The 13,937-nt window shown below is 40.9% G+C and overlaps 1 protein-coding gene across 2 annotated transcripts in view; it reads left to right on the top strand.

Annotated features, from left to right (window-relative positions):
* The window catches only part of KIAA1211L (KIAA1211 like), a 28,160-nt gene that overhangs the window by 10,821 nt on the left and 3,402 nt on the right, over positions 1 to 13,937 (top strand). For both annotated transcript variants that reach the window (XM_010727687.3, XM_010727693.3), the window contains exons 7-8: positions 1,835 to 2,065; positions 4,672 to 6,286. In XM_010727687.3, the coding sequence (XP_010725989.1) occupies positions 1,835 to 2,065; positions 4,672 to 6,286 (1,846 nt within the window). The remainder of the gene's footprint in view (positions 1 to 1,834; positions 2,066 to 4,671; positions 6,287 to 13,937) is intronic.

Below are 13,937 nucleotides of genomic sequence, written 5' to 3'. Positions count from 1 at the left end.
AGAAAGAGATCCCATCCACCCTTTGGAATGGGGCTCTTTTGCTTCCCCCTCCCCATGCTAATCAGCAGTACCAGCTGAGGGACAGCTGAGCTGTGTGTGTGTGAGGTTTGCAGGATGGGGTCTTCCTGCTGGTACCTCCTCCAGCAGAGTTGGCCGGAGCCAGGCTCTGTGAGACAGGCAGCTTTTGCAGTCAGCTCAGAGCTGGCATTCAGTTGGGCTGCTGAAATGTAAGTGGAAAAACAAAGCAGATTCTCAGCTTTCCAGTGTATTCGCCAGCGCTCAGCACTGCCAGAGAGAAGATATGCAAGTTGTCGAGGAAAAGGAGTAGTCAAAAAAAACCCAAAAAAACAACAAACCAAAAAAACAAGGCAGGCAAATAGTGATTTGCCTTGAAAGAGAACATGTGCTGTGTCTTTGTCATGGAGCTGAAATGTCAATGTATTCACTGCTAGGTACTAATGTATAATGCAGCCATGTATCGTTTGTTGTACATTAGTCATGTTTGAGTACTACACTGCAGATATTGTAGAGTGGAAATTAATGAGAGTATCCATTATTCAGTGGCTGAGATGTCTTTTTTTTTTTTTTTCTTTTTTTTTTTCTCATAACTGAAAGCATGATTGAAAGCTGTGGATGCAGCCTCCCCTAAAATCAATGGCAGTTTTTACCTGGCCATTCAGGAAGCTGTAGCAAACCCTAGGTATATTACAGAATGTCCTTTATCTGCAGTGCATAATGCAGAACTCTACTTACAGAAAATGCTGATGCTTTTCCCTTACCTAAATATAAAATCAACACTGTTCTCATGTAAATCCATCCTCTTTGATAAAATACCACTTCCAGAGTCTTCCACCCAGCAGAACAAAGTATGACAAACGAGGAAAGCTTTTCTGATGAAATGAACTGGAATTTCAAGCCTACAAAGGGAGTCTTATCAAGAATTGTCAGAGGTTGTGTTAATGTTATGACAGATAGATTAGAAATATCATTTTGCCTATTTGCCAAAACTGAATCAGAGAGAAAGGAAGAACCCTGCTTCAAGCCTTTTTTTCACAGTTTTTTTAGTCTCCTTTTTGTGTCAGTTCTGGGACTTGCGTAGTTTTTGTGAAGCACAAGGGAAGCTGAATCCCAGCTTTATGAAAGTACTACATCCTTTGGAGCACTCAGGAGTTGTTTTTGGATGGATTATTGTTCAGGTTGGAAGTTCCAGGCCCTAGTAGGAATTGTCCATCATTTCCTTTCCCAGAATAGTCTATAAATGAGATGTTACATTTCAGGTAAACTCCCTAGTTATTTCGCAAATGTGAGTACATGAGGAAAAAAAATGCAAGCTGACTTTGGCATTGATGTCATTGATTTTTTATTCTTTTTTCTTTGGGAGGGTGTTGTGGAGCTGGAAGAGACAGATGTGGTTTAGGAAGCTAGAGATGTTCCAACCAGACATAACTGTGGATAGGAGCATAATAGGCACAAAAGCTGGAGGATGGACCCAGAAAGGAAACCAGCCCTTTAGGCTCTGTGACAAAGTACTCTCCATAAATCTGTCTGCTAAAACATGTTAACCATGTATTTTTGTGCTTTAGATCTTTTAGTTAAATAAATATCAGTTGCTCTTCCACTCTGGACAGTATACCTTAATAGTCATGTGGCTAAAAATTCGCTATTGCTAATAACAGTGTTCTGTGTGCAACATTAAGAAATACAATGTTTTTTAAAGGACCTCAGAAGGAAAAAGAAGCAGCCTTAAAATGCAAATAAACATGCCCTTTTCTTTATTGTTAGATTCATGTATTGGTTTCTTTGTCTGATTTTATGCTTGGGGATTTTTTTTCAGGTTACATTGGGTCCTCATTCCAGATCTCGCTCTACAGATGGGCAGCTGTACCCTAGGCATGGAAGTGCTAAAATGAAATCTCCCCACGACTCTGACAGTAGCATTTCACCTGCTGCCAATTTTGAAACTCCACCTGAGCTTTCCTCGTGCTTGGATAACTCTGCTGCTAAACATAAGCTTTTAATAAAGCCCCGGAAACAGAGGTCCAGTAAAATGAGAAGATTTTCTCAGGTAATTGTGAAAATAAGCAGCATCACCAATGACACAAAAACAGGAAGTTCTTTCTGGACTTTGTGTTTCAGATTCAGATGTGATAAGAAAAGGCATATTGCAGCACGGGTATTTCATTGGTTGTTAATAGCTGTTATTTCATGCGACTAGCAGCAGCCTAAGTATTATCAGATCACTTGTCAGCTCTTATGACACAGAAGTTTGTGTCACAATTGAATAAATTTACCATGCAGTACAATTTAGTATCTTGTCTGTGATGCGGAAGTTGGAGCTGAGTGTTTCATTTCTTACTTAAACAAATAAATTGGAAAGTGTTAGCAATTAGCTTGTGTGCTTTTCCTGGTCTGAAAGATCTTTTGAAATGTTAGTCTCTGACAGATTTGATGGAGGAGCTGCTTTAACTTCCCAAATGTAATTGGACTGATTGTTACAGAAAGTACAGAAATAATAAGTGGTGATCTATTAGCTGGAGACAAATTCTGTACATTAGGACTCTTGAATTCAGCCCTCTCCCTATCTGCAAAACCTTTAGAGCTTTTACGTGCACTACAGCACTACAGACACTTAAAATAAGTCTCTGCAGAAAAAGAACAGTGTATTGCTGATCTTGTTTTTTAAACCATCATTTTACAATATTTTTTCCTTTTTTTTTTACTTGTGAAAGGCATAGCTTCAGTTTACTTCTTTCTTCTAGGAAGTAAAGTTTACAGTTCTTCCTAAAGAACTTTATTGTTTGTGGTTTCTTTTAATGTTTTCAATACATTAAAGCTGTTAAATTGGTTTGCTTAACAAAGGATATATTATTCTCTCTGTATTTAAATGTGGCTTAGCTGGTATTTTTTCTCTTTTTCAGAATCTCAGTGTAATCTTTGGGCTTGGTAGAGCACTGCTGTGAACAGCATAGTGATGAGGCCAATTATTTGGAAAATCATGTAAAGCAATAAACGCCTGATCAAACCTCTTTCTGCCTTGTAAACTTGTTAGCAAAACACTTACGTTGCTCTAAAAGTAATGCTTCCTATTTTTTTCCAAGGAAACTAAAACAGATCCGAAGTGCACAAAAGCACTATTTGATGAAGCAAAGTCTCAGCTACAAAACATGATTTTCCAACAAAGTCACCACCATTAGCTGTGCATTTTTACCAGTGATGAACAAGAGACTGCATGCTGCACTTGTAAAAATCTGCAAGATGCACCACCCAGCCCTCACTGTACTCATGCCCACTTTTGGTCTCCATAAATATTCACCATCAGTAAATGTCAATAGGTGCCTTTTTTTTTTTTTTCTGCATGGAGGAATTTAATGACACACCTTTGATTCACACACACTTCCATGTCAGACACCGTTGTGTCAGACCACCCCTCTGCTGCCATCTGTCACACAGCAACAACGTGTAATGGGATATTGGTGGGAAGGTTCAACCTCCACTGCCATCCCACCAACATCTACCCCTGGCATCCTGGGCCAACATCAGAAGATGGGAGGTGCTACTTTTGGAGCACGTCTCATACAATTGCTTTGTCCATTCTACCTATTAACTGACATTGATTGAGCCCTCCTGGTTTTTCATGAAGAGTGTTTCAGTGTTTAGATAATACATTATTAATATTTGCCTGGCCAACCCTGCCTGTGCACTTTGCTTCTGGCTTATCTGTACCTTCTTTTACATTCCTGGGCCCTCACTAGAAGCACAAGAGGCATTGTAGCTTTGTGTTCTTTGCATTGCACTTGTGAAACAAGAAACTGGGAAAATCCTAATATCTTCAGAATATGAATTTTGTGTTCTTAGAACAAGGGCCCATATCCAAAATATATATTTAACTAACAAACTGCAGTGAATCAGTGAGCTAATATATGCACTGTGTGAAAATGGATATTCAGCAGCTTAATAACATTTTCAAATAATCCTGTATATTTAGCCAGTCCTTAACTGAAATGTAATCACAAGATCTCACTGGTAACTACATACATATTTGTGAACTTTTATGAATTCTAATTCTTGGGGGAAAAAAAAGACCTGTGCACAAAGGAGGAAAGATTATAATGCTGTATTACAGTGTGATCAGACAGAAAACTGCTGCATGGGAGTAGATAATCAGCTGGCATAGTGTGTCAGAACCTGACAGGCTTCTTAATTTTTTGTTCTTCCTTCGATGTAGGTTTACTCTTTAGGAAGAATGGCTTGTTTTATTTTTATTGCTATTGTGGAGTAGCAAAACACAAAGGGACACATTTTCTCTTTCAAATGCTGCTTTTTGCTTAAGAGCAACACAACATATCCAGTATGCTCAGAGGAATCAAGTGCCAAGGACGCTCCAATGGTCATTGTTTTGATGAACTTCCCATCTATAAAGGCATGAAAGCCCTAGTTGTGCAGAAAAGAATGTCACTGATTGCTTTTATATTGGTTAAATACATTATTCCCAAGTTTTGTAGATAAAAATGCATCCAGTACGTAGGTTCAGAAAACAGCATGCTCAGTGTTGGGGGCAAGTTTTGCCTTCCTGTCTAAGATCTTGGTTGTAAATGCCGTGTTTAAAAAAACAAAGCAACAACATACTAATCTGCACATAGTGATAGAGCTTTCTAAATTCCTTTCTTGCAGAGGACCCAGTCTGAATCTCTGACTGACTTGAGCTGTACACCAGAAGAAGAAGAGGATGATGAAAAGGAGATGCGTGCAGACTTGCCAGATGCTGTATTCAAAACCAGTGATCAAGAAGTGCCTTGTGGCACATCTGCAGCACAGGATGTGGCTTCCTGGCAGAAGTCCAGGATGCCTGAGGACCTTCCTCCTGCTTCGAGACTGGCAGTGACTCAACCCATTTCTGAGTCTGCTGTTGCACAGGAAGCTTTGCTTCCAGAGAATGAACCAAAGGGCTTCCAACCAATGATGGATACGTGTGTGAAGACTGAGTGCTTGCTGCTGTCAGAAGGCAAAGGCTCCACAACTTCTCTAAATTCCGCTCCAGACAGAGAAGTACAAAAGCCAAAAGATTCCTCAGCAGCATTGGTTCTGTTGTCTGGGGATGTGAGTAGCAATGTATCAACTAGTACTTTAAATAAAGGAAACAAGGAGCTTCCTTCTGTGTTTTCAGCACATGAAATACCATCTGAAGAAGATATTTCAACTGGTCAGAATAATAATATTTGCTTGGAAGGGTTAGAAGAAAACATACAGAGCGATGATCAAGTACCTGTGGAAATGTCCTGTAACAAAGAGTCAAAGAAGGTGGTTGCTGTGCCATCAGAGTCTAGCAAGCAGTTTTTCATAGGTTCTTTCCAGCCCACGGATTCATTCCATGTTTCACATCCCTCTTCTTCATCCCAGGTGGGATCATATGCTTCTCAGTCTCTAGAGAAAGCAAAGACTGTACAAGAAGCAGCTGCTTCTGATAAAGAGAACAGTCAGTCACTGGTCCACAAAGAAGAGATTTTGGGAAAGAAAAATGAAACAACCGCCAATGAACTCAATGCTTTGAGAAAGTTTTCTGTCTCCTCTGCACGGGAAAGGCCAAAAACCAGAAGCCTACATTTTCCAGAAGGTTCATTGTATGAAAATCCATTAAATACCAGGTTCTTCCTGTCCAATGTGAACATCTCTTTGAAAAATGACAAGTTGAGCAAAGACTTGCAGAAGGGATCAGATGTGGAAGATAGAAAAAGTAGTGACAGAAACCAAGCTTTGCTGCCAGAATCTGACTCTGAAAACATGGGCCAGTCTACAGAAATTTTGGCTGACGGTGGTTCTCCAGCTGTTGATGCAGTTCCGGTGCAAAGTGATTCTTCTGCAGTATCTCCGAATCAGCAAAGCTGTGAAGATAAAAATCCTTTTCAAGTAAAACTTAGATCTACCTCTCTGTCCTTGAAATACAGAGACCACTTGTCATCTGAATCAAAAGGAATTAAAAGATACAGCGCAGAATTTAATTTAGAAAATCAGGGATTGACTTTATTTCTTAAAGATGATAAGGCAGAGATCAAAAAAACAGCCGATACAAATATTGATGGTTCTTTACATGAAAAGATCAAATCCAAAGCAAAGTCCTCTGAACAGCTTAGTAGCAAACCTCCGTTGCCTAAAAAGCCGGTCTTTCAAAACACAACTGTTCCAAATACTAATGCAAGCAAGGAGAAGCAGGACAAAACTATTCATGCTCCAGAATCCAGAAATGAAGAGAGAGACATGGAGAAAAGGACAAATCCTAGTAAAGTGCCTGGTAAGACTCTTGATACTTTGTAAAGTTGTCTTAACTCTTGAAGAATGACCTTCCCATGTGTAATTTACACATTCTGTTGTGTGAATCTCAAATCTGGTGAGCTGGAGCTGAGGGCTCTGCCTTTGGTGATCCCTCATTCTTCCATTCGATTATTAAAACAACAGCAGAGAAGAAGTAGCAGGCAAAGTAAGGCATTTTTACCTGAGATTTTTCTGTTTCATAATATTGTTTATAGGATGTTCAAAGTGACACTCAACAGATACACGGCATTAGCAAGTATTGTAAAAGAGAAGTAGCAAGCTACTAAATGTCCCCGTTTAGAGCTGCCTTCTGAAATTCAAAAGGCAGGAGCACATATTAAGTGCAGTGCCCTGTGTGAGGTGAATGACTCAGACCTGTAGACCTTTTCCTGCCATAGTATTCAGACAGAAATACTGCTAACTGCCTGGCATGCACAGCACACTATTTATATGTTGTCTCCTATGAGTCTCGCATGTTCATTTATTTGTCTTTACCATTACTCAATCCTTGTTTAAAAACAAGAATTAGCTACCCCGCAGCTTGCTGGACTAAGATCAAGTTTACTGCAGATCGTTAAATTGCACCCAGTTGTCTGTATTGTAAGCCAAAACATAATTGGGTTAGAGTTAAAAATTCAGTCCTCTGGAGACCAATATATTGTGTGCCACAGGCAGAGAACAGAAAGGGCGACACCACCATCTGAGGTCTTTGCAGCCACAGCAAACGAGTTAAGTACACTCAAGCAATTATAATGGAAAAACTCTGCTCTTCTTTTCGAAGAGTGACCAAAATGGGGGAAAAAAATCTTTAGGTCTTCCGGTATGTAAGAGAAACTTATTCCCTGCCCCAGTCTGTCTGGTCATGAGTCTGATGTTGAGAATGTGAGGAGATGAGGTTTCTGCATGCCACAGCAGAGCTTGCCCTTCAGGTTGCTGTTTTCCACTGGTGGTCAGGCTCCGAGCCTGGGAGAGAGGGAACACTAAGCTGAAAGAAGACGGTAGAATGTATCAGGCCACGTGTTCTGTACAAAAGCCTCTTCCTGGCCCCACAGACAACTTGCTGAAGCTGAGCAAGACTGGGTGCAGCTAAAGTGCATTAAGAACTGATAGATGCAGGAGGAGGAGGAAAGGAAAGAAATGGAGCTGGGGAGCACATTTCTCCTGGCTTCTCCTCTGCTCCTGTGGCTCTGGAACAAAGGAGACTCCTGGCCCTGGCTCAGGGCTGTTCTCTACAAAAATATGTATGCACGAGAGCCTGGCCTCACTGGCAGGGCTGTGCACATCTGGAATTTGACCTGGTGCTGCTGGTCCTGTAGAACTGTTTCAGATGTGTTCCTCTCTAACTGGCAGTATTACAGCAGATTGGCATGGCCTGGTATCGTCTGACATGAAGATTCAGATTAGCCTGTAGCAGTAATTAGTCTTCTTATCTAATTGTTACTATTATACCATAGTAGTTTTCCAGCTTTGAACATCTTTGTAATGCATTCTGCTATTTTAGCATGCCAGGAGTGAAAGCTTAATTCTAAATAGAGAACACTCTACTCCAACTTGACCTGAAGTCTTTCCAGGTCTTTCCTATATCACTATAGATCTTCCTCCTTAGAAATGGGATTGAGTCACTACCTCAGCCTGAGCAGGCTACCAAATGCTGCAGGTGAGTGAGGTACTCACATCTTCTCCAGCCATCTGGGCACAACAGCAGGTTTTGTGGGGGGAAATTAAGCAGCATCATGCAGGAGAATTGCTGTAGTGCCTCTATAGGGCATCTTGAGCCATGGGATGCAATGCGAGAGAAAACATATTTATGGGACAGTACTCCTGTGCAAATGTCATTTTAAGCTCTTTGAAACTATTGCCTCAGACCAGTGACTCAGGAGAGTATCTTAGTAAGTGCCAGAAATCTGAAAAGCACTATCAGCATCACTCTTCCAGGGATCAATTGTGTGGCTTAATAACAAATTCTGGTGATCAGGTATTCTAGGCTGCCCACTTTCTATTTTGTCCAACAATCTTAAGAGCTGTGATTGCTACTTAGGAACACTTGACACTGTCAGGGAGTTCCTGTGTGCTGCATGTTAGGAAATTCCTCTGCTCAACAGGAAGGCAAGCTGTGGAGTCATAATGCAAAGGGGTGTAATACTCTTTTCCTATACAATCATCTGCAGAAAGTCAGTTTGTTGTGTCACAGGATGAACAGGAGCAGTTTGGTTCATGGAGCTCAATTTCTGGCTTCTCAGCATTCTTGCTACCAAAGGCCCCATGAGGGCTGCGGGCAGGCTGCTATTCCACCAAGGGGAAAGCAGCAGTCTGGTCACCAGCATTTCCTGGGGAATGAGCAGGGGTTTGTTTGGTCTCTGTGCAGCTGCAAGGTGACTTTTTAATGGATGTGTGAAATTAGTCACTCTATCTGCCCAGAAAAGAAATTTTTCTAGAGCTAAAAGCATAAGTCTTTGCAAGAATTAAAAAAAATTAAGCTGTGTTTTTGGGAGTTGATAGTCTATAAATCCTGTAAAGGGCAGAAACAACACATGCTAACAGGTTATTACAAGAGCAAAACTGTAAGTAATACCCATGTGAATGTGCACATGAGAATATTTAAAAATCAGTGACTGTAGCAGAGAGATATTCTCTAAAAGAAAAAAGGGAACTTGGAGGGGGACAGTGACTGTAATGGTGAAGGAAACTGGTATGCATTTCCTAGGAAATTTGAGCTTTGAAGTGACAAAGAAAATGTTTCTCTCTGGATAAAAGACATTGTTCTAGTGCTGTCCTGTCTATAGCTGAAAAGAAGACACTTTTTTTTTTTTTTGTCCAAAATACTTTTGTTTTTAGGTTGTGTCAGCCTATTTTGTATCATGGCTGCTTTCCAGTAGTGAAATAGACTTCAATGCAAACATAGCACTTTCTGGTGTAAAAAAAAGAGTCTCCTGGCATCAGTGGTATAGATCCAACCAGAAGTCAAATTCTTCAAAGAGCTTAAAGAAGGAAATGCCAGAAATACATTGCCAGATCTTTTAGAGTTCTGTGCTCTGAAATTAAGGAACTGGGTGTGTACCCTGACGCGGATGCATGTAGTACATTAATAAACAAGGAGAAGTATTTAGGGCAGGGTATATACTAAATGCCATCTGCATTTTTAAAGACTTTTGTGAGATACCTGATGTTTCGTGATTGTCCAAAGATACAACAATGTGAAAAGAAATATGCACACATGAGCGGTCTTACAAAACAATGACACTTGCATATACGAAGGGGTTATGTCCCTGCGTATAGTTGTTTGGATTAGCTAAGAATATGTTTGCTTTCAAAATACACAGGGAGTATGCAAGTTAGCTTTGCTGTTACCAGAGGTATGCCCTTTAAGCAGTTGCAATATTCTGCTTGCACAAATGTATGGCAAAAGCACTCACTCTTTGCAATCCTCACAGGCATAAGATGCTCATTATCAGAGACAGGATCTAAATGTTATAAAGAGCCTCTGCAATATTTTGTCCACACAAAGGTTTTTAGATTTAAAGGAAACAAGTACAATACAATATCTCAGGCCATACATAAAACACATCGATTCCTAAACCTTAGGAGTATGTTTAAATATGTCTTTGTGGCGGTTATTCACGTATGCAATGCGCACACACACACAACCTTACACACATTTGAATATATTGAGTATATCTATCCGTCAGTAGACAGAAAGAGCCATGTATTTCTCTCACTTGTCTGTGTACATACACCAGTGTACAGTAATGAATCAATCATAGATCCTCTTTAGTCCATAAATAGTACTGTATCTTCATCTTGTTGCTCACACAGCCAGTCAGATAGACGTGAAAGAATAAATCCAGCTATTGATGGGAAGTGTATGCTTTCATATTCACAATATTTAGGCAGAAGAAATTTCATTTGTGAGAGCAGAACTGTAATCTCTAAGGAAAAGGAAATCTTTAGTAAAATGGTGAGGGAAATGGATACTTGCACTTAACACCTGCAGCAGGGGAATTTCCCCCCTTAGGGAGCATTGGGCCAGCCCTGCTGTTATCAGACCCAGCTGAGAAGAGCTTGGGCGATTCTTACCTGAGGGAAAGAATTCAGAAGGTGAGAGAGGGCTCTGTTTGGTTTGGGAGTTGTCTGGTGGTGAGACTCAGAGCTGTGGAAGTGGTGAATGGTATGAGCCTGGCTGCCAGCAGCCTGAGCGATGAGGCCTGTGAAGAGGCCTGCAATGATGTGTGCTTGGTAGCTATGGTGGAATGGGTGGAGGAAGCTTTTGAGTGTGGTTTCAAGAGGCAAGAGGCTTCAGCAGCCGACTGAAATGCTAGGTGTTCATAGATAGAAACATTAGGCACAGAGAAGGCAAGTTCTGACCTGGTGTCCTCCCATTTCCTGTGACTTTTCCCAAGTGGAAGAAGGGGCTCGCTCTTCTTTCCAAAAGCCTCAGGCCAAATCTGTTCCAAGGAAACAAAGAGAAGAAACTATCATGAGCTTAAACCTATAAGTGAATTAGAGATATATCACTGCCAACAACATCCCATATTAGTTTATGAAGTTATTAAATAGAGAGTTGAATAGTGTGTTGTTTAAACATATTGTAATAAGAACCGAAGAATATAATTCAGAATTCAGTTTTCGGAATGTGCCATAGAAGCAAGAGGCTCACCTCTGCTTCACAGAAGGAGAACCGAAGGACAGAGCATTCATGGCATGTCAGCTTTGCACAGATTCCAGCAGAAGATGCCTCTGCTTGCATTCAGCACTCTGTGATGGCAGAGCATAACCACAGGGAACTCTTGTGCTAGCTGCCGTGCATGTGACTTCCATCAGAAATGGGAATTAGACTGTGCTTTTGAGTTTTTTTGGTCTCACTGTGGCTAGCTGGTTCCTTAAATGCTGAGCTTTGATGCATGGTGAATTATAAAAGCATTCTGACTGCCTCATGACCAGATGAGATAAGACAGGAGGGAGGACTTATTCATGGGAATCAAACAATCACTGAAATGAGGAAGATGTGCAGACATCTTTTCTTGTGAACTGTTGCTTCTTGAGAATGCTTTCAGTTTCTCAGTACTATTCAGAACCCCAGAGTTTCATTGGAGAGAGTCAGATAATCTTAAACTGTGAGAGTGACTCTCTCTACCATATTTTGTCCTGTATTGTTTCACCACCTTTTATCTTTTGCTAGTACCATAAAGTCACTAAAACAGCAATGCATGTATATTGCCACACCGCCTTCTCTAGTTGGAAGCAGGAGGATGTTAGGGGCCTCTAGGCAATGGGAAAGATAGTAGATTGTGAATACAATGCAGTCTCTTCCTTCTCTTACGGTAATTTGAGCTGACTGATAAGGGAGAAGGTAGCAAATTCTGCAGATTGCATCTGACTTTTTTTGCTGAAGAAAACATTTCCTTTGCTTTGCCTGCCTGACATACTTCCTGTAGCAAAGACTCACAGCAGCAAGAGTAAAATGTAATTACTTGATGAAAGAAGAAAGCCCATCCCAGAAGCAGATCAGCTCTTGATTCTGCTCAGAGTAGGTGATGGTACTCTGCTGTCGCAAGTCAGGCCTGCACAGGTACATTATCTTTCAACCTTTAAAGATGTCGATAAAGAGCTTTTTCACTGCTACTATAACGGCAGCATTCTGATACCATCTCTTCCAGGATCATATTTGGCTCTAATTTGGCTGGCTTTTAATTAGCGTTACTTGGACGTCTGGTTTCTCATCATGAAAATTATTTCAAAAGCCCAGGTGCTTGACACCTCCCTGTGTAATATCCGCTTTATGGAAAATGCTGTTGTAATAGCAGCTTCCTGACATATCGCTGAAGGATTGGGAACCCTGCTGTGCTAGGAAATGCACATCAAAGCAATAGGAGGAGGAATCCTAAATACACAAAGATAACACAGAAATGGAAGCACAGATAGCAGTAAGACCATTACACGCGGTATGGTAAATAGAACTAGAGCATAGCAGTCATTGTCAGAATCGATTGTTTGGTGGGAGCTGAGGAAGAGCAATGCACAGTTTAGTCGGTGTTTACAGAAAGCCCCTGTGGTGTGACAGGGAAAATGGGACAGAACACAGAGGGTGATTTTGAATCAGGCAGACTAAGAAGTAACATCCCTAGCAGACTAAGAAGTAACGTCCTTAGCAGAGCCAAGGCAGAAGCTGCATTCCCACTATCAAAGAAAGGCCGGTGGGTAAGTTGAGAGGGCCTTCAGTGTAAAAACTTTGATATTTGTGAGGACCAACGTATTAAAAACAGTAAAGGACACTGCAAAGGCTGTAGTTATCATGGAAAAGGACCTGTGTGGTGGTGTGCCAGCTATACAAGGCCCTGTCTTGAAACTGAGGCCTTGACATGGAGCAAGAAGGAATGTTTGGAGGGGTGGAGTTACAGGGAGGGGCTGGCCAGGCTGAGGGAGGCTTCAATGAAGAAACATCTTGGTAACATTGATAATACCTTGGTAATATTAACTGCTGTGTGGATATTCATTAAGTGATGCTTCTGAGGAACACCAGACATCACCATCACCTTCAGTAGTGGCAGTCTATCTGCTTATCATAGCAGCATGATCTGAGAACTGATGAAGCACAGAGCCTAGTTTTACTTGGCAGTGTGCTTAATGGGTTTTGCCCAAATTACTTACCGCCTAAGTGGATACATGGGCACAACCTACAAAGGAGTTAATGTGATTGTGGATATCTTAGTAGACATCACATCAATTCAGCTTAGTGGTGTTAGTTATGATGGTCTTGATGAAATTAGCCCTAATATAGTCAGAGAAGACTGTTTAGTAGTCCTTGAGCTGCTAGTGGCTGTCTTGGAGAAATGTGGAAAATAAGGGAAAGTAGCAGATCTTGAAAAGGGAGATGAGGTAGGGAAAATAGGAGGGGAAAGGGTGTTATATACCACTTAAAATGAAATACTGCAAGGAATGACTGAGCTATTTATGAATGTCCACAAGATAGCATGGATGTAAGTTCCAAACAACATGGTTTGGTGATGAAAAGTCAAATCAGATGATAACTGTTGTGGCAGGGCAAACAAGTGTCATGATATCCCCTCATGACACTCCCATAAGTACAGTCTTGGTGAATCTATTCATTGGGTTGATGCAGAGCTACTGAGTATGCTGGCTATGTTTTAATGGTGGCCATCCTTGTTCTGGCACTATTCAGTATATTTAAGGACATGGGTGACAGATCTAAGTGTATTTTTCTTACATTTGCAAGTACTAGCAAGCTGGAAAGCCTGTAGGCACAGTGGAGAACAAGAATAGAAATCAGAGTTCTCTTGAGAAAGTGGAAACATAGTCTGAAAAGAATATTTTTATTATAGAAAAGTACAAAGTGCTGCTCTGTATGTAAAAATAATCAGATGCACAGATATGAAAAGGGAAGGGGAGAGGGGAAGTAAGATGATCTAGAGCTCAAAAACTAAACTTGAAATAAGAATAAGGTAATCCTGCAAAAAAAAGTCTGATGTGTATAGGAGGCAGTCTCCAAGGCATGTGAAGTAGTCCTTCCACTACACTTGATTCTGGCACCTTGTGTCAGAGTGGAGCCAGACTTGGCCCAAATTAGGACAATACCTACAAAAGCATCTGGAGAATAAAACTAGTCAGAAAAGCTA

Source organism: Meleagris gallopavo, chromosome 1 (assembly GCF_000146605.3).
Source record: "Meleagris gallopavo isolate NT-WF06-2002-E0010 breed Aviagen turkey brand Nicholas breeding stock chromosome 1, Turkey_5.1, whole genome shotgun sequence".
Classification (NCBI taxonomy): Eukaryota; Metazoa; Chordata; class Aves; order Galliformes; family Phasianidae; genus Meleagris; species Meleagris gallopavo.
Note: the sequence above shows the minus strand (reverse complement) of the source record. Positions and strands in the feature narration are given on the sequence as shown.